Source organism: Panthera leo, chromosome D3, assembly GCF_018350215.1.
Source record: "Panthera leo isolate Ple1 chromosome D3, P.leo_Ple1_pat1.1, whole genome shotgun sequence".
NCBI lineage: Eukaryota > Metazoa > Chordata > Mammalia > Carnivora > Felidae > Panthera > Panthera leo.
Genome location: NC_056690.1, coordinates 38,381,804 through 38,403,022, shown reverse-complemented (window position 1 = coordinate 38,403,022; position 21,219 = coordinate 38,381,804). Strand labels below are relative to the sequence as shown.

The window sequence follows — 21,219 nt, the reverse complement described above, 5'->3', positions numbered from 1 at the left end:
AACTTGCTGTCAGCATTTTTCGCTGGCAAAAATCTATCCATTGCATTCTCTCCAAAATCATAACAAAACAAAAGCAACAAACAAGTAATGACTGAATTAAAACCATCCCCAAACTCTCCCATTAAGTCCAGGATGACACTCCTTAGCATGCTGCTCAAGACTGTGGGCTCTCAGTCTACCCACCCCTTCTCCGTGACTCTCTTTCTCGGAAGTGTCCTGTACTCCGGGGTAGCCAGTTTCCCGCCGTGTCCTGAAAATGCCTTCACTGTTCCAGTGCTGTGTTTTTTTATTACCTATTTCGCCCCCCGGAATCTCTTTCTCATACTTCTCTTTGTTGAAACATTACCCACTGTTTAGGTATCTGGCCCCAAAAACATTTCTGATTCCCACAGAAAATGAATCTTTTGCTCTTACCCAGACTTCTCTATTTGAACCCATAAGGTAGCACCTGTCCCATGTTACCCTGTGTCTATAACAGTTGTTTCCATTTCTAAACCCCCACTAAACAAGAACAACTTCTCTTGTGTACACCCTATGGTCCTAACAGAAGGTGTCAGGCTCAATAAAGATGTGTTGAATGGAAGAAAAGAAAAGAGAATGTGGTTTTATTATAGTCATTTGAAACATGATAATCAGTAAGAAACAGGGCTGTGAGCACGGAACCATACAAAACAACAAAGAAAATAAACAAACAGAACAGCATAGATTCCATTTTCAGTGGAACTTAGAGGTAAACATATTCCCCAGATTCCAATATATCTGTAAGAGGGGCTAGAAGTAACTGTGATTGCCAATTGTATAGAGGCAGGGAGGAAAAGAAGGGCCCAGAGGTGGACGATCTCCGTAAGCATCCAACCAAAGAATGTTCCTCATTTCTGAAAAATAGGTCCTGGACCTGGAGTGAGCAGGGCTGGTGGAAGAAGCCCTCTGGGACTCAGTTCAGTTCAGAGTTAGAGAAACCAGAGCTACGCCAAGAATAATTCAGATGGGCCATATCTGCAGTAAGCAATTTGTCTCTGTGTCAGGCAAGAAAAAGAAAATCTTTAGTTGTGAAGCCTGACCCTCAATTCCCATTACTGTAGAGGGGTGTGCAAATAGCTAGTCCAGGAAAATCCAACCTATTTAATAATGAATGATCTAAACAGAAAGAAAAGAAAAAGAATTAATACACTGTTGTGCAAAGATCCCATGAGGAAAATGTGGAAGAGAGCAACAGAAGCTATTATAGATTTAAAAATGCAAGCAGAAGGGGCTCCTGGGTGGCTCAGTCAGTTAAGCAAGTCCCACTTTGGCTCAGGTCATGATCTCACAGCTTGTGAGTTCGAACCCTGCGCCGGGCTCTGTGCTGACAGCTCAGAGCCTGGAACCTGCTTCACATTCTGTGTCTCCACTATCTCTGCCTCTCCCCCAGTTCATGCTCTGTCTCTCTCTTTTTCAAAAATAAATAAGCATTAAAAAAATTTAACAATGCAAGCAGGAAAAATGTTACCACTGAGGAGATGCAAAAAGTAATGAGACATGCTGACATGCATTTAGAAACACAAAACAAAGCTTAGTGAAGCAATTACCTCTATGATGAAGAACACAAAGTAGAAATGCAACAATTCAAGGAAGAGATGGCAACAGACAAGAAGGAAGGCAGAACTCAAGAAAGAAGCAGAAGAAAAAAATAAAACCATCATAGGAATGAAGATGAAACAGGAAGGAGCAGAAAGGAAGAGTAAATCTTTTATAATACTGAGCAAGTGACATAAAAGACAAACATAAGAAATGCAAGCAAAATGAAACTGAAGGAGATCTAGCAAATGCACAATCAGCATGTCTGAGGAAAAACTGAAATAATGAAACAAAACAAATATTTGAATAGTAATAAAAACAACTCTTTCCGGAACACTTGGAACCTATATGCTTGAACGTACTTGAAATGCTGAAAGGGCATACTATGTGCCAGTTTAGGTGAATGAGAATTCAACAACAAGGTATATCTTAGTAAAGTCACTGGAGTTTATAGGTAACCACTCACTTGGGCAGCCAGGTGAGCCTCAGATATCTCCTCAAAACCTTCAAAAACAGAACACAGGAGTGACATCGGGGAAGATGGTGGGTAGGAAGTGCTAGGAGTCCATTGCTTCATCCAGATGGCACTTGCACCAGCAGACTCTGCCTGAAACAGTTTTAGAACTCTGGAATCGATTTGAAGACTTCTACCTTCCAGGGGAAGGCTTAGTCAGCAAATCACTGTGAGTTTGGGTCAGCTTCAGCTATTAGTGTGGCAGTAGCTACTCATTTCCCACCCTCCGGCCTGGTCCTGGGCAGCTGAGCCCACATTCCTGGAGTAGCTTGGACTACCTGGGACTTGAAGGAGTCAGGGTAGGCAATAAGGACCTTGTCCACTAAATATCAAGGAGCCATGCGGTGATAACTGATTACTGCTTCTGACTGTGGAAGTACAGGCACCGAGGCAGATTCTGTTGTTGAAATCCCACGGGCTGAAGTGGCTTCCAGATATTTAAAGAAACCATGCCTTAAAATTTTATCCCCTTTCCCCTTTTGGAAGAAATTTGAGGATTAAGACATCCAAAAGCAATTGCATAGAAAAGAGAATTTATAACATGCCTGGGGTAAAATCCAGGCTCAGAAAAGACCTGAAAAGGCCTTAAGTTGACACTTCAGTCTGATCTCCAGTACAGAAACACCCTACAGCAATTAAACACAAAAACAGAACAGCAAACCTTAGGTAAGGGGGAAATTCTGATTAATAGAGATATCATGTTATAAGATTCGAATGTCCAGTGTTCAACAACAAAGTAATTACAAGGTATACAAAGAAATAGGAAAATATGACCCATCCAGAGAAAACAAATAGGAAATGTCCCTAAGGCCAGATGACAGACTTACTAGAAAAAGACATTGAAAAAATTTCTTAAAGATGCTCAAAGAGCTAAAGGAAGACAGGGATAAAGTCAAGAAAACAATGTATAAACAAAATGAAAATATCAATAACGAGACAGAAATCAAAAAGGAACTAAAAAGAAATCCTGAACCTGAAACGTACAATAACTAAAATGAAAAAAATTGCTGGAGGGATTAAAAAACAGATTTGAGCAGCCAGAAAAAATTGCAAACTTAAAAATAGGTCAATGGATGGGGCACCTGAGTGGCTCATTTGGTTAAGCTTCCGACTTCGGCTCAGGTCATGATCTCACAATTCGTGAGGTTGAGCCCCACATTAGGCTCTGTGCTGACAGCTCAGAGCCTGGAGCCTGCTTCAGATTCTGTGTCCCCCCCCTTTCTCTGTCCCTCCCCTGTTCATGTTCTCTCTCTCTGTCTCTCAAAAGTAAATAAACATAAAAAAGAAAAGAAATAAGCCAATGGAAACTATCAGGTCTGAGAAACAGAAAGAAAAAAGATGGAAGAAAAGTGAACAGGATCTAAGGGACAGCATCAAAGGACCAACATACATATTGTGGGAGTCCCAAAGGGAAAGACGGAGACAGAGAGAGATTGGAGATGGGGCTGGAGTGGGGGGGAGATAGAGACAGAGATATAGATAGAGAAAAAGAGCAAGATAGAGAGAACGAGAGAGGAGAAGTAATGGATGAAAGCCTCCCAAAGTTGAGGAAAGATGTGGATCTACAAATCTAAGAATCTGAATGAAACCCAAATATGATAAATTCTTTTATTTATTTTTTTTATGTTTATTTATTCTTGAGGGGGAGAGACAGAGTGAGAGACAGAGTGAGACAGAGTGTGAGCGGGGGAGGGGCAGAGAGAGAGGGAGACACAGAATCCAAAGCAGGCTCCCTGCTCTGGGCTGTCAGCACAGAGCCTGACCCGGGGCTCGAACTCACGAGCCAGGAGATCATGACCTGAGCTGAAGTTGGATGCTCAACTGACTGAGCTACCCAAGCGCCCCTCAAATATGATAAATTCAAAGAGACCCACACTGAGACACATTGTAATCAAACTGTTGAAAGACAAAGACAGAACCCTGGAAACCCAGAGAAAAGTAGCTCATCATGTACAAGGAGTCTTCAAGAAGATTATCAGAGGGTTTTTCAGCAGATACCTTGCAGACCAGAACACAGTGTGATAATATATTTAAAGTGCTGTAAGGAGAAAACAAAAACAAAAATAAAAAACTGTCATCTGAGAATTCTACATCTGACAAAACCGTCTTTCAAAAATTAGGAGATATTAAGACATTCCCAGACAAGGAAAAGCTGAGAGGATTAATTACCACTAGACTTGCCCTATAGGAAATGCTAAAAGGAGTCCCTCAAGTTGAAATGAAATGATGATAGACAGTAACTAAAAGGCATACAAAAATACAAAAGTCATCTGGTAAAGATAAACACATAGAGAAATAGAGAAATATATAATAACAAGTATTATTGTAATTTTTGTTTGTAATTATACTTATGTTATATATGATTTAAACAACTAATGAATCAAAATGATTAGTCCATGTTTTTGAACACACAATATAGAAAGATGTAATTTGTGATATCAATAACTCAAAGGTGGGGAAGATGGAGCTGTAAAGGAACAGAATGTTTGTTAAGTTGTTATAAATTCAAATTAGAGTGCTATAATATTAAGATGTTAAATGTAATCTTCACAGTAACCAAAAAGAAAGTAACTACAGAGTATATACAAAAGGAAATTAAAAGTGAATTAAAATCCTCACAACAAAAAATCAACTAAACACAAAAGAAGACAGTAATATAGGTAATGAGGGACAGACATCCTACATGGCATACAGCAAACAAACAGCAAATGGCAGAAGCAAGCCCCTCATTATCAATAATTACTTAAAGTGTAAATGGATCAAACCCTCCAATCAAGAGAAAAGAGATTGGCAGAATTAAAAAATATGATACAATTATATGGTGTCTGCAAGAGACTCATTTTAGACCCAAAGACAAAAATACGTTGAAAGTGAAAAGATGGGAAAAGATATTCCATAGTAATGGTACCCTTTGAGCCAGGTGGCAATACTAATATAAGATAAAAAAGATTTTAAATTTAAAAAACAGGTCATAAGAGATAAAAAATGGCATTATATATTAATAAAAGGTTCAATAATGCAAGAAGATATAACAATTATAAATAGTAATGCAATTAATGACACACTATCAAAATATATGAAGCAGAAACTGACAGAATTGAAGGGAGAAATAAGATAGTCCTCCAATAACAATTGAAGACTTCAATACTTCTCTCACATAATGGAGAGAACAACCAAACAGAAGATAAGCAAGGAAAGAAAGAGAAGCAAGCAAAAGAAAAATAAGCAAGGACTCGAACAACACAATAAACCAACCAGATCTAAAAGATATAAACAACATTCTACCCAATAACAGAAGACACATTCTTCTCAAATGTACCCGGAACAAGCTCCAAGACAGGCCACATATCAGACCACAAATAAAGTCTCAATACATTTTATAAGATAGACATCATACAAAGTATTTTTGCTGACCACAACAGGATGGAATTAGAAGTCATTAATAGCAAGAAAACTGAAGAATTCACAAATGTGTGGAAATGAACATACTCTTAAATGATCAATGAGTCAAAGAGGAAATCACAAAAGAAATCATAAAATACTTAGAGACAAATTTAAATGAAAATAAAATATCCCAAAAGTTATGGGATGCAGCAAAAACAGTGCTAAGAGGAAACTTTAGAGCTGTAAATGTTGACATAAGGAAAAAGAAAGACTTCAAATCATCAATCTGACTAAAATTTAAGGAACTAGAAAAAGAATAGCAAACTAAACTCAAAACTAACACAAGGAAGAAATAAATATTAGCATGCAGATAAATAAAACAGAGAAGAAAAGATCAATGAACCCAAGACTTGATTTTCAAAAAGAGTGGCAAAATTGACAAACTTTTAAGACAAGATTCAAATTACTAAAATCAGAAATGAAAGTGAGGACATTACCACTAATTCTACAGAAATAAAAAGGATTATAAGAGAGTACTATGAATAATTGTATGTCCACAAATTAGATAATATAGATGAAATGGAAAAATTCTTAGAAACACAAAACCTACCAAGATTCAATCAGGAATAAATAAAAAATCTGAATAGACCCATAACGAGTTAAGGAGATTAAATCAGTATTCAAAAACTCCTTGACAAAGAAAAGCCCTGGACCAAGATGGGTTCACTGGTGAAGTCTACCAAATACTGACAGAAGTTACATCAGTTCTTCTCAAACTTAACCAACAAAATTAAGGAGGAGGGAATACTTCCTAACTCATAGGAAGACATCCAAATTAAAAAAGAAGAAGTAAACACATGATCTTATATGTAGAAAACCCTAAAGAAATCCTAGGGCACCTGGGTAGTTCAGTCAGTTAAGCATCCGACTCTTGATTTCAGCTCAGGTCATGATCTCAGTTCCTGGATGGAGCCCCGCATCAGGCTCTGTGCTAACAGCACTGAATCTGCTTGGGATTTTCTCTTCCTCTGTCTCTGCACCTCCCTCACTTGCACACAAATGCACACGCTGTCTTTCTCTCTAAGTAAATAAATAAACTCTTCTTCTTCTTTTTTTTTCTTTTAAAGAAAACCCTATAGAACTGGAGGGTATTATGCTAAGTGAAATAAGCCAGGCAGAGAAAAACATACCATATGTTTTCACTCGTATGTGGATCTTGAGAAACGTAACAGAAGATCATGGGTGAGGGGAAGGGGAAAAAAAAAAGTTACAGAGAGGGAGGGAGGCAAACCATAAGAGACTCTTAAGGACTGAGAACAAACTAAGGGTAGATGGGGGTTGGGGGAGAGGGAAAAGTAGGTGATGGGCATTGAGGAGGGCAACTGTTGGGATGAGCACTGGGTGTTGTAGGGAAACCAATTTGACAATAAATTATATTTAAAAAAAGGAAATCCTATAGTGTACATTGATGACTGAATGCACAAACTAAATGTGGTGTATACGTACAGTGAAATATTATTTAAACATAAAAAGGAACGAAATTATGATACATACTACAACATGGATGAATCTTGAAGACATAATGCTAAGTGAAATAAGCTAGATACAAAAGTATACATACTATCCACTTATATGAGATATCTAGAATAGTCAAATAAATAGAGACAGAAAGTACAACAGTGGCAACCTGGGCTTTTGGGGGTTATTGTTTTAATGAGTGCAGAGTTTCAGTTTGGAATGATGAGAAAATTCTAGAGATGCATGGTGGTGATGATCACACAACAATGTGAATATACTTAATGCCACTGAACTGTGTGCTTAAAAATGGTTAAAATGGTAAATTTTGTGTCGTGTATATTTAACTGTAATAATTTTTAAAAATGAAAACTAGAAGACAGTGGAGCCACATCTATAACATACTCAAGGAAAGGAAGTGTCAAAAGGGTTTTATGTCTGGATGAATTGTCCTTCAAATATACAGGCTATAGACATGTGTTGAACATGCAAGAACTCAAAGAAATAGTCCTTCTTAATGATGTTAGTCCCTCTTAATGACATCCCAGAAGAAGAAAAGTCCAATAGGAGGACTGGTGCTGAGTTGTGGCTATGTTTAACTCTCGATTTTAAAACAAAAAGAAGAAGATAAGGGGGATGGAATGGTTTAACAATACCTGCTCTGACAATGGAGAACACAGGAAAAGGAAGGGGGATACGGTGAAAAGTAGAATAAGTTCCTTTATTGAATAGAAGTACACGCATGTTAACAGTACAAAGGTAAATATCGGTTAAGGTAGCATTGTTGATTAAAATCTGGTGCGAAGGGGAGAAGGAGAAAACATACTAATTTTTTCATAGTTTATAGTAGGAAATACATAGAAAATGTCTTCTGAAAAGAAAGATAAAAGTCTTATATAAACTTATAATGATGACCATTTGAACAAAAGTAAATCTTGTTAAGTTCAGAAGAATCACACAAAAATGTCAGAACAATCAGATCATATATAAAAGTCATAAAAAGATAATGACAGAAAATAAGATATACTAGGGGAAAATATAGAAACAGAGAAAACTTTAAACTACTTATGCTTAGCTCTAGGTAAATACATTTGAAAAGCGGAATAAATGGATAGTTTTCTAGGAAAATACAATTTACCAAAACTCCTCTTAGAGGAAACAGAAAATATAAACAGACTTTTTTTTCCCATAGAAGGAACAGACAATAGTGTAAAAAACTTCCCTCTTCACACCTGGCAAAGCTCCAGTTCACTTAACTGTGTACTTAAAAAGGTCTAGGTGGATTCCTAGGGGATTCCTACCAAATTGTTTGAGAACAAAACATTCCAGTGCAGAGAAAGGGGAAAACTTCCAAATTTGTTTTATGAAGCAAGCATAATATTGATATCCATATCTGACAGAGCATATGCATATACATATCAAGAAAAACTATTCTTATTGATTAATATCAAAACCAAAGTTTAAATAAATTATTGGCATGCAAATTATGTGTCATGACAATACCATGTTTATTCCAAAAATGCAAGGACAATTTAGTAACAGGAAATTTATTCATATCAAAAAGTCTAAGAAGAAGAAGTTGTGATCATCTATCTCCATGGATTTTTAAGAGGCATTTATTGAAATTCAAGAAACATTATGGATAGAAATACCCACTAGAGGAACTAACTGGCATGATTCCTTAACAAAAGAAAATACCTGTATCTTGAAGCAAACTTTTATCGGGGAAGCACTGGAGTAATTTTAAACTAAACTCTCGACAAGAATGATGCCTGCCATCACCATTACTACTGATTATGCATACGTCGTCCTACTGGGGCCCAAGCCAACACAATGAGATCAGAAAAGATATAAGAGATGTAACAGTCACAAAGCAGAAGCTAAAACTATCATTACTGCAGATGGTATCACTGTAAACCCAGAAAATCATGAGAATCAATTGACAAACTCCAACAAAGAATAAGAGGTTAGTAAGCTGGCAAGTGTACACAATTAAAATGCTGACAGCAAAAGCCCTCATCTACACAGATTACCACCAGTTGGAAGATACAGTGGAAAGGCCATTTTACATTACCTAGAAAGACATTCAAGAAGAAATGTGTAAGACTTGTTGAAGAAAAACTAAAAAGACTTCTGAAGGACACCAAACAAGACTCCAGTAAACAAAAAGACAGCATGTTCCTGTAGAAGAAGAATCAACATCATAAAGACCTCACATCTCTCTAAGTTACTCTCATACATTTACCATGACCTCAATAAAACCACCGACAAGCTAATTCTGAGGTCTGTGTAGAAAACAAACCAAACAAGCAGGAACAGCGACGAAGTGTGACTGACCAACTGGATGTTAGAACATTTTGTGAGACTTCAGTAATTAAAAGGATGCAGACTGACTGATGAAAAAGAATAAGAAGTCCATAAATAGACCAAGTACTTATGGAAATTTAGAGCATGCGAAGGTGACATCCCAGATTAGGGAAGAAATGGAGCAGACTTGGCTGAATCAAGCGGGTAGCCTTCTGAATCAAAACCAAATAAAATAAAAATGGATTCACGGCTGACATGACACACAGGGATATATTCCAAATATTTATTTGTATGATTTAATGTAAAAAAATAACAGCCCATAAAAGTAGTAGAATAAAATATAACAGGATCTTGTCATGACATGGGAAAGGCCTTTTTGCCTGTGTTATGTTATATAATTCGAAAGAAACTAAAACGATTGATAAATAAAGGCAAGGTGAACCTAAGTCAACCAACCAGATAAATAAACACAACACCCATAAGAAAATAAAAAACTGGAAAAAAAACTCCAAAAAACCAAAATGGGAACAAATACATGCAACTCCAGTCATGGAGACAGGGCTAATTTCCTAAAATCCATAAAGATAAAGAGCTCTTTGAAATTGGAAGGAAAAAGACTAAAATGGCAACAGAAAACCTGGCAAAGTTCACAGAAAGGGAAACACGAATGGTTCTTAAGCATAAGAAAAGAGGCTCAAACTAACTCACAGTAAAAACGCAAATTAAAATTATACCGAGGTAGCAGTTTTCAATTGCCACACTGGCAAAAGAGCTAAATGTTTGATAACAGACTTTGTTGGTATTGAGAAACAGGCATCCTCAACAATTCCTGGGAAGAGTGCAAATCAGTATATTTGTTTGTTGGGCAAGTTGACAGATGTATATTCCCTTTCATTCAGCCATTCCACTTTTGGCAATTTATCCTATAGACCCCCTAGCACATGTGCAGGACGACATACATACATAGCTATTTGCACGGCACTGTTTGAAGTGATGAAAGACTGTAAATAGTCTGACTGTCCACGGCAGAGGGCTGGTTATATAGTGGTGCATCGTTCAGTGGAACACTACTGTCCAGACATGAAGAGGAGGCTTTATGTACAAATGGGGAAAATCCCCTGGCTATACTGTTGAGTGAAAAAAAAAAATTCAAGTGCATACAGCATACTACTTACTGGGTTAAATATAAGGAAGTGGGATAAGAAAATATATTTATATTCACTTGTGTATGTATAAAGAAACTCTAGGAGGATGCACAAAAGACTAACAGTGGGGATCTGTCTGGAGGGGGAGTTTGTGTAGAGGGAGTGGGTGGGAGACTTCTCACTGTGTACCTTTTTATACATTTAAAAATTTTCATACCATGTGAATATGCTACCTATTAAAAATGACATTAAAAAGGCAAAAAAAAAATGTGAAGATAGCTATGTGTTGTGTCTTGCTTTACCATAAGACTTGTAGAGTAAGGTCCTTTCTTTATTCCGTGATTTAGAAAAATCTGTATAGAAGCATGATTCTTTTTTTATCTCTGCGGACTGGTGGTCACGGGGATCAATCCTCGTAGTCCTGGGGCACCGCTCCTACCTCCTCTCGGTTGACCACATGCCCACCTTCCCCATAGCAAGGCTGTGACCCTGCCTTAATTTTGGTTTCTGTTGTAATAGGGGCATGGATCCATCTGTGTCTAACAGAGAGATGTATGTGGGCGCCTCAACAATGAAAGGATACAAGATGGTACAAATTTCCATCGAAGTGTTTGAATTCTGTATAAATTCCCAAACTAGGTGCTGTTTGTTACAATTTGGCCTTGCTCTTTTGCCAGTCCATTTACAAAATCTGAGGTTTATGAACTCTACTGATGAGGCACCAGTTAGTCTGTGTGTGTTCTCTGACTGACAGAAACCATTTCAGACAAATGAGAGCCTCTCCTATTTCTACAGAGCTCCCTGAGGAGCCTCTTTCAGGGTTTAGCAGCTCTCGGTGGGGCGGACAGGGAATTCTTTCTTGTGAGCCATAGACAGTAGTGACGGTCAGCACAAGTCCTAGGGCAGGGTGCCAAGTCAGGAGGCCTGTAGTTTGGGCAAGGACAGGGGCCTGGGATAGCTGGACAGAGAGCCCCTGGTTGGACAGCTGGGCAGGCAAGGCCTGGACGTCTGTGGTGAGTTAAAAGGTGGTAGAGCGAGTTCAGGCATGGGGCCCCAGGCTGTCAGCAGCAGGCCGTGCCTTGGAAGAGCAACAACCAGCCCAGAGTGAGGCTGGTCTCCAACCCCCACGTAGAACACCATGGACTGGGTGAGGACCTTAGGGTTAGAGCCAAGGAGAGTCACCAGGAGCCTCCCAATTCCCGCCAGGCCTCTCTGACTCACCTTACTGTAACCTTGTGTTTCCCAAGCACATGAACAAGTCAACGTTCTAGAAGTCAACTGAAGTGCAAGTACTCAAGAATGCTTAGTGCATGCTTCATTTTTGATGGCTAGATGGATTTAATTTACTGCTATTCTTAATTGAAACAAAGAACAAAGTTGTCCGTCATCTCCTATGTGGGTCAGCCAATGCCTAGGAACCATATTTTAGTTAGTTCCTTAGTCATTTCTCATCCAGAATTAAAACACACACACACACACACACACACACACACACACACACACACATTCCAGTCCTCCATTCCAGTCCTCATTTTTGGTTCTTCAGGATCAGTGTTTGACTTCTCTACTCTCATCATGTTTTCTGTGACTCTTTTAAATTCTAGCTTGGACTAGCTATTCAATGAGGTTTGTTTGCTTGTTTGGGGCTTTTTTTGGAAGATGGTAAATTGAAAGTAATACATTTCTGATTAAGAACACTCTGCTCTCTCCTTCTTTTTAAGACAGGCATTAAAATTTAAAAGCTAGAACATGGAATAAGAAGTGCTAATGAAAATGTCACCAAGTGAGAGTTTAGATTTTAAAACGTTGCTAATCTAATAAGAAATACAGGATGAATATAAGGGGTGAAATAGCTCTGATATGATCTGTTTTATGCCTTTGAAATGTCCTCCAGATGTCACATAAAAAATCATGTGTGACTCATTTTGATCAGTGATGACTCAATCATTAAAAAAAATCAAATCTGAACAAGTCCGTTGGAAAGCAACCTCTCTGAAGCTGGTGTAAATGGTTTCTGTAGTCAAAGTCACTTACGTTTGGAGACTTAATACTGCACCATTTCTCTTGTAAGACAGATCTGGTTTCAATCTGTGTTTCTTCAATTTTTATCAGTTGGCCTAGATTTCCAAAGCTGAGCTAAAATGGAAATATTCTTTTCCCCCTTTAACCCATCTGTCTCCTTTTATTTACATAATATATTTTCCCTGAATAATTCTAAGTTTTTTAAAAAAGGCAAAATGGAAGTAAAATAAATGAAAAATTTTTCACCACAAAGGGAAACATGGGATCTTCTCTTTGGATTTATACCCAGCTGGATCTCATGACCAGTCCAACTTCAATAAAAATTCGTATGAGGTGAGGCTCTAAAGCAACAAGACTTTTCTCTAAGGCGCCATCACTTTAGAACCTCATTTGTCAAGTAGCTAGTAACTCTTCCCAAAAGAGAGAATGAAGGAATATTTCTGAAAACCTACTAATGTTGGCCTCTGTATTTTAAAATGAGGAAATCAGGCTGCATAATTACTCCTCTAAGTACCAGCATGGGAAGGGTTTACAATTATGCAGGCTCTGTTGTTACTGCTGCCAACAGAATAATTTATCAAGCTATGGTGTCTCATGGAGGGAACCGAAAAGCACATTACCAGTAAGAAATGATTTCTAAAGAAGACTTAATTACCACTACATGTGTTTTTAATGTTGGCTGCAAATATGCAGAAAGACAAGCTAAAGTGGCATGTGACGAGCCCTCATTTAGTCTGTCAGCCATAATAGCATATTTAGAAAGATGTAAAAAATATAAAGAGATCAAGAGGTAGAAACAGATTCCCTTGTCATCTCAAAATAATTGCAGTATTTGGGGGTGAGGTCAAAGTTTCTGCAGACTGATAACCTGATGAAGATAGTTCTACAGACTTCAAATGAAAATTAGGAGAGGGGACAGGTGACAAGTCAGTGTGCAAGGATGTTGATCCAGCTGTACTTTGACCCACATCTTAATTGTTACCTAATCTATTTCCATACTTCCTGGTCACCAAGACTCTTTAACTCCCTACTCAATCTGTTCAAAATGAACCACTCCTCCCTGCCCCTCTGGCCAGTATTTATTTAGCCTTGTGAAGGCAGCAGTGCACCCTCTGGGTGTCCTGCCACATCTTCACCATCTTCAATGAGCAGATGCTCATCAGCTACTGATAGACTCACTCAACGTAAACACAGTGGCTCTGATGAATGCTACTGACCTCTTCGAGAGGACAGAGGCCAGACTATTTCTCTATGTTCATAATATCTTATGATAACACAAATACGTAGTACAAAATAACAGTTTTGGCCAAAGAAGAATTGTTGAAGGGATTTTTTTATTTTTATTTTTTTTAAATTTATTTCTGAGAGAGAAAGAGAGAGAGAGAGAGAGAGCGCACGAGCGGGGGAGAGGCAGAGAGAGAGGGAGACATAGAATCCAAAGCAGGCTCCAGGCTCTTGAGCTGTCAGCACGGAGCCCAATGAGGGGCTCGAACTCATGAGCTGTGAGGTCATGACCGGAGCTGAAGTTGGAAGGTTAACTGAGTGAGCCAGCCAGGTTCCCTGAGTTGAAGTGATTTTTTTAAGTCAAGGAAAAAACCATCACTCCCTCTTTAAACAATGGCGTGGGCTGCTTTTCTAATTCTCCTTAATAGTAAACTTGGCTTCTGGATAGAAACCCTTTCTTTTGTCCTCTGGCCTGAAGCATATTAAAATCAAGTTTCTCCTTAAAAGAGAATTTTTGGTCACTCCCCCATGCACAGGATGGGCATTTCAAGTCCTGGTTCTGGAAGCCGCACTGCAGTGCTGCATAACCAGCATGGAGATAAACAGATTAGAGGGAAGGCAGACGGGGTGAGGAAAAGCTATCCTGAAGAGTTGTCAGGAAGGACACAGCAAGTGCACTGGGAAATTTAAAGTTACATTTATTTGCCTGGCAATGAAATAAAGATCAGGGAGGAGGAAACACCTCATGAAACAAGGCAAATTGTCACAAAGGTAATAAAGAAGAATTGCAGGTTTCAAGCCCCTGGCAGAGAAAATAAGTTCTGAAAACATACACAGGCATCTGATTTTGACATCAGTTTTGCCAGAAATCAATTGGATTAACCAGTTTCCTCTTTTGATTAGTGGTCACAAGGTGCAAATATTTTGCAAACAGGAAAACACTAATAGCCTTGGCATTTTCACTTTCAACTCTATAAAAACCCATGAGAACACATGTAGTTTCTCCTGGATCTATGCACTTCCATAGATACACAGCTTGTTACTTTCCATGCAAGCTTGGCCCTCTTGTTCCACCTCTAACCTGCTCTCCTGCACCTGATTCCTTTTCTCTTCTCTTCTTCCATCTTCCTCATCCATGGGGGGTTGGGGGGGTTGGGGTGCGGTGGCCAGAGTTCTTCACTGCTGCTCCTCAGGCCCGAGGAATCATAGGGGCCAAGTGCATCACTCATACACACGCTGCCTCTTGTAAGGGGAACCAAACCAGCAAAAAGTCCACAGTCCCTACCTGCAGGGCTCCTGCAGGTTCAAGTCTGATGCCAGGGGAAATGTCCTGGCTCGGAATGACTTTCAATGAATACCTAGAGGCAGGCACTGCCAGGCAAACACCCCACCCTCCCGTCCGTGAGAGGAGAGAGCTTTTAAAAGGTGGAACATAATAGCGAAAGGGAAATTCATTTGCTCCTTTTCCATGCCAGCTTTCTCTCCTTCCAGCTTCTTGCATTATCTTTTCTTCCCCTAACTTTTCAGCTGTAATTGGCTAGAGCACCAGTCTTGTGCTAATTCAGAATGGAAGGTGGAAAAACCTTTAGTTAAATACTTTGTCTCCTTCACTGTTCCGTGACGGTGAGGCTCTGTGCTCACAGTACGCTTTCTCAGCCATTATCTCTTTTCCAAGACCTTCCTGTTTCCAGTGATCAGCCTGAGGGCAGGAGGCCTAGGGAGTTGGTCTGTGGAGGCCGTGGGAGCCCACAGTGAGAGACTTCCTTCTGGTCCCAGTTGTAAACCCAGTGTGACCTTAAGTCACAGGCTCCATTATTCTGAGCCTCAATTTTGTCTTTGATAATAAAGTTTAATATTCTCTGCTCCTTCCTCCTCACATGGAACTACTCACCTGGGCGGCTAGTGTGATAAAATCGCTTTTTAATGGTGCTGTATAAAGAACGGTCACACAAATGTAATGCATTTTTAAAATAAAATACTTGGTATGGCACTTCTATCATCTCTGACAACTTCACATACCATACATGAATCCTTTGGATGTGGTCCTTCTTCTTAAAGATTTATTTCCACAGAAGCTACCTTTTCAGTAAACACATCATCCATCCATCCATCCATCCATCCATCCTCCAGACAAAATGTTACAGAGCAGTAAGTGACACAGCAGTGACAAGACAGTATGAAAAGATCTATTCCAGGGGAAGCAGAGGCAGCTAATGGTGGCAGGAAAGGGTGCCCCGGCCAGACCTTGAGGTCAGAGAGGGCTCTCAGGCATGTGAAGTCAAAACTGAGATCTAAATCTAGATCTGTAGGAGTTAGCCAGGGAAGGGTGAGTGAGCGTGCATGTGACAGGGAGGGTGTCAGTGGGTATCAGCAAGGGCAGAGGCCTAGAGGCCAGAGGACTGGGGAGAAATCTAGGCAACAGAGGGGCCACTGTGGCCACCATGCAGTGGAGGGAAGGACAGCAGGAGATGGCAAGAGGGGAGATGGACAGGAAGGAGAGGGTAGAAGGGAATGGATGAGTAAGGGTTTTATAAGAAAACTTGACTTTATGCTAAGAGCAATGGGGAAGCTTCGAAGAGCTCGAGCAGAAACATGACATGACTACAATTGACTTTTGGAGATATGGCTTTGGCTTGTAGTGTGAAGAATGGATAAGAGAGGGTCATGGTGGGCACAGGACAAACAAGAGGGGGTCCTTGAATCAGGTCAGAAATCCTGGTCGTTTAGATTGAGGTAGTCACAGTAGGAATGGAGGGAAGTGGGAGGTATAAAAACCAATGGGCAGAATCAGTAGAACACAAAAAACAGTAGAATGATGTTGATAAAAGAGAGAAAAGCCACTGTTATTACTTGGTTTCTGGCTTCCACTTGGCGGAAAGGGATGCCATCCGCTGACACAGATGTGGAGGTGCTTGGGGACATGTAAGTGGGGTGTCCAGCAAGCAGCTGGATTTCTGGGCCTGGAGGTCAGGAGAGAGACGTGGGTTGGAGATACAGACAGATTGCAAAGAGTTCAGCTCCATGGACAGATTACTAATGAAAGCCACGCAGTAAGTGCTATCCCTGGCAAGGAATGCGTAAAGAAAGAAGAGGTAAGTCCTGAGAAAGGAGGGGGCTCTGAAGAACCTGAACTTCAATGGTGGGCAGAAGAAGAAGAATCCGTAAGGAAGCCCAAGAAGGAGGGGCTGGTGATGTGGGAGGAGAGCCAGGAAAGCACGGTGCTGGTGACGCTCCTACGGAGGAAGGGCAGTCAACCATGTTTGTTGCTGCCTGGAGCTAAGACCTGAAGCAAGATGGGGCCCCTGGGTGGCTCAGTCGCTTAAGCATCCAACTCTTGATTTTGGCTCAAGTCATGATCTCACAGTTCGTGAGTTTGAGCCCCATATTGGACTCTGTGTTGACAGCACAGAGCCTGCCTGGGATTCTCTCTCTTCCTCTCTCTCTGCCCCTCCCCTGCTCATGTGTGTGCATGCTTGTGCTCTCTCCCTCTCTCTCAAAATAAATAAGTATTAAAAAAAAACCACACCTGAAGCAAGATGCTTCTGTCAACACTGTGCCCATAAATGTCGAACTTGGATTTCTATATCCCAGGAGCAGTGGAGCAGGCCTGTCCTCAATGCTTTCCTTTACTTTGTGTCCTCTGGAATTTCTGTTGTCCTCTCCAGCCAGAAGGGATCCTCCTCACTTAATTTTTATTGAGACACTACTGTCTGCATTGGACATTGGTAATTTAAAAACACATAAAGTATGGTCCTCAATAAGGGAGAATATTTACATAAAAATAAATCACAACTATACCGAATATAATCTAGGTGAGTGTTACAGTATGTTACAGAAGATAAGTGCTCCTCTGGGGTAGTCAGGAAAGGCCCCACTTGGCAGAAGGATTGACACTGGGTCTTGAAGGGCATGGCTTAAAAAAACATGAATCAAGTGAACATTCTAGGTAGGGTTACACTGGATGCAAAGGTGGGGACGTGGGATTAAGCATAGTTTATCTGGAGAACAAGGAACAGATCATATGGTCAGAGAGGAGAACTCCTTTAGGGGAGCAGGAAGTGACATGGCAGCAGCATTTGGAAGGGGCCAGATGGGAGGTGGGGCTTGAAAGACAGCTGGGAGTTTGAACTGCATTCTGCAGATAATAGGAAGCCAACTATAATGGTCACTCCTTGGACATCATTCAGCTCTTATCTGTATAATCTCATCTGTGTGACCATGGCCCTAATTTCTTTGAAAGCACTTTGCAGGCAGGGGCCATGTCTTTTAATCTTTATTCACAGGGCCTAGGTCAGTGCCTCTAGCTCAAGTATTCTTCATCTGGATGAAACTGCAAAGATGATTTTGCAGCCTGTGAAGTCCAGGAATGGAGGCACATGGCTCAGCTGGAACCAGTGCGTCGACACTCACTGTCCTCTGGGAGAACAGCCCCAGCATTTGGTTTTCACACAGAGGCAGTGGGATGTGGTTCCGAGAGCTCCCCCTGTCTCAGGAGCAGCCACCCTTGTTCATGTCACCACTTTGGAACTGGGCTTCTTGTACTCTACCAAGAAGATCCTGCCCGCCCATTCTAGAAATCTGGCAAAAAGAAAGAACAATGACAGGCACTACGTGTCCTCAACAGAAGACTGCACATCCTCCCTCAGAGAGAGAGTTATTTCAAAAGCTGATGTTGAAAGAAATGTGTAAAATGGATTTAAACACCCTTTAAATGCTAATGGACAGTCTGGGCCTGCTGGTGATGAGACCCTTCTCAGGAAGTGATCGTGTGGGAGACGCTGGCACCGCAGTAGCTCTGGTGAGAGAAAAACAATCTACTCTTGATTCTGACACTGAGTCATGGAGCAGCAGCTGTGGAATTTTATTTACTTTTTCTAGATTTTACACTGTAATTTAAAACGATAAATATATGTTGTGTCACAAAACACTATGGTCTAGTCAATATACATTTTCTGAATTGTGCCAGGCACTGAATTAAGGGTTGAGACACACAAGTGAAGATAACCCCGTCCCTGCTGACATAGAACCCCGGGCAGTAGCCCCTGATATTGCACAGAACAGGGACAAGAGTGGGGTGAGCATGGCCTGTGGAACAGAGGAATAGATACGGAGTGTTGGAACAGGAAAAGGTGTGCAGAGAAAGCTTAAAGCACTGGCCTTCAAAGTGCCGCCATGTTTGTCTGGGAGTTGATTGGAGATCTTATAAATGATGTCTCACCTGGACCACATCCCAGCCCTGCTGCATCTGAATCTTTGGGTTGGGGGTGTTGGAAACTGGACTTTTTTCAGATGTTCCAGGGTTTTCCTCATGCACATTAAAGTTTACAAGCCACCGTTTTAGGAGATGAGTAGGTCAGTAGATCGGCAAAGGGAATTGCAGTGGAAGCCACACCATGAAAGAGATGTGGAAAGGACAGACATGGCTGGAGTCCTGGATGCGTAGAGGCAGAGCAAATGGGAAGTTGGACTGGAGGGTGGCCGTGAGGACCCTTGACTGCCACGCATAGGGTAGTGATTCCCAAACTTAGCTGCATTTCCAAATAGCCTGTGGAAGTAAAATCCAGAATTTCCAAATTATGATCCCTTTGATGGGGCCTGAGCATGTGCATTTAATAAAAGGTTACATGGGTGATTCTGACATACAGCAGGGGTTGGTACACTGCACAGGCTATGTAGAACCATGGAAGGTTCTGAAGTCAAGAATCAGACCCAGCTCCTTCTTTTATCCATGGACATCTTGATACAGAATACTGGTAGGTTCTTGAATGGCAATTACCACTTGGTAATTGTACATGTAATAACACATGGACTATTCACTAAAGACTTCACGGCATCAACTACATCTAAAAACGAGAGATCTCATGTGTTGTGAGCATGCAACGCGATTCTTGAAAAGTGCTAAAAGAGGAAAAGCCCTACCATTTCCTCTCCACTTTGAAGTCTGAGAGCAAATTGGAACTTTTTCTTCCTGTAAACAAACCACTTCTAAGAATCTAACCAGGAACGTTAATTCAGACACCTGGATAATTCTTTAGGGAACGTCAAACCAATGCCACAGTTGCACTCTGAAAGAGTTCAGGTTTAGAAAAACTCTGAGAGCAAAGATTTTGATTGGCAATGTTAGAGAGAAAGAACTACAAGGATCCCAACAAAGTCGCCCACAGCTATGCATGTTAATTAATTTCACCTTCTCTCGGGGACCCCAAACTAACTGAAACCAACTTGTTGACATTCTGAAAGTGGTGTGGAAGTGAGTGATAGAAAATTCATGATATTACCTCTAAGGGTTGAAGTACTCCGTTCAGACCATCAGCAACATGAAGAATCTGCTTAGAGGACACAACTCTTTTCCCAAGGAAATAAAACGTAGTAAAGGGATATTACCTATACCTTTTGATTAGAATTCCATTTCATGGCACATGTCTTCACATGCATTTCGGCTGTTGCACAGACAGCCATAGATTTTGTGTTTTAAATTAGAGCTCCCTAAGTGTACCAGGCTGGTAAGGTGGAGGCCCAGGGAGAGGAGACTATTACATAATATTATGCAGAATCAAAATTGTGGATGATAAAGATGATTCAGTACTAGGAAATTACTCTGTGCATGAAGGTAACAGAGCAAATAATTTCCTCAGGTTGTATTAAAAGGAGTTTTCTAGTACAACGGCTGCTCCTTTGGTTCTTAATAGTGTACCACAGTTGTAACAGAGACACATGATAAATTATATTCGGGCCATAGTTCGGAACCTTCTGAACCAGAAAAAAGAGGTCTTTTACGTAGACCAGGCCGAGGTTGTAATTTTAGTCACATTCAAGAAAGAGATTCTTTTTTCCTTGTTTGTCTTCAGGTGCACTTGTTGAAGCAGCATTGAACAAACACAACGGAAGCCCGTTCAAATTATAAAACAGCTACTACCGCTTGAGCACCTCCTAGGTGGCACGGTTTGTGTAGGTCGTTTACATCCCTCCATTGAACCCTCCAGACAGTTTTGTGAAGGGAGGTATTATTCTCTTTGCTTTTCTAGAGAAGGAAATTAAGGTTCCCAGACGACAGGTAATTTCCCCAAGATAAAAAGGCTAATTAGGGGCAGAACCAAGTCCAAGGCTGGAGCCCCTTAGGTTGGCTCCTTCTACTTTTTAAAGATCAACTCAAGCCTTCCAGATGAAGTGAGCCATTCCCTTTGCTGTGCTAATTTGGATGGTGCTTGTGTCTCTATTTCTGTGCCTATTGTGTGATACTTATTTATAAGCTTTGCTTCTTTACAAGATTATGAGTTCCTTGAAGGCAGGAGGCCGATTTTCTTGTCTATGTCTGCATTGCCAGGGAGCAGCATTTGTTCACTGAGTTTCCTGAACGCCTACTTTGTGCTACACTCTAAGTTAGGGCTGCAGGTAGAGGGGTGGATAAGGTGGACATAGTCCCTGCCCCATGGAGCTCACATTCTGAGGAGAATCATAAAATAAATAGTGAAGCATCATAAAATAAATGAAGCATAATAAATGCCATGCTAGGAGAGGTGTAGGAATTGTAGGGATGAAAGAGCAGGGCTG

The 21,219-nt window shown here is 40.5% G+C and overlaps 1 protein-coding gene across 14 annotated transcripts in view; it reads right to left on the bottom strand.

Moving 5' to 3' along the window:
- L3MBTL4 (L3MBTL histone methyl-lysine binding protein 4) overlaps nucleotides 1-21,219 on the bottom strand; it is a 448,782-nt gene that overhangs the window by 42,148 nt on the left and 385,415 nt on the right. The window contains exon 17 of one of the 14 annotated variants that reach the window (XM_042909922.1): nucleotides 18,539-19,213. The exons of 12 other annotated variants lie outside the window; for them this stretch is intronic. In XM_042909922.1, the coding sequence (XP_042765856.1) occupies nucleotides 18,984-19,213 (230 nt within the window). In that variant the 3' untranslated portion in view covers nucleotides 18,539-18,983. Of the gene's footprint in view, nucleotides 1-18,538; nucleotides 19,214-21,219 lie in introns of those variants that run through there. One more of the 14 variants, XM_042909924.1, reaches the window with a different exon arrangement.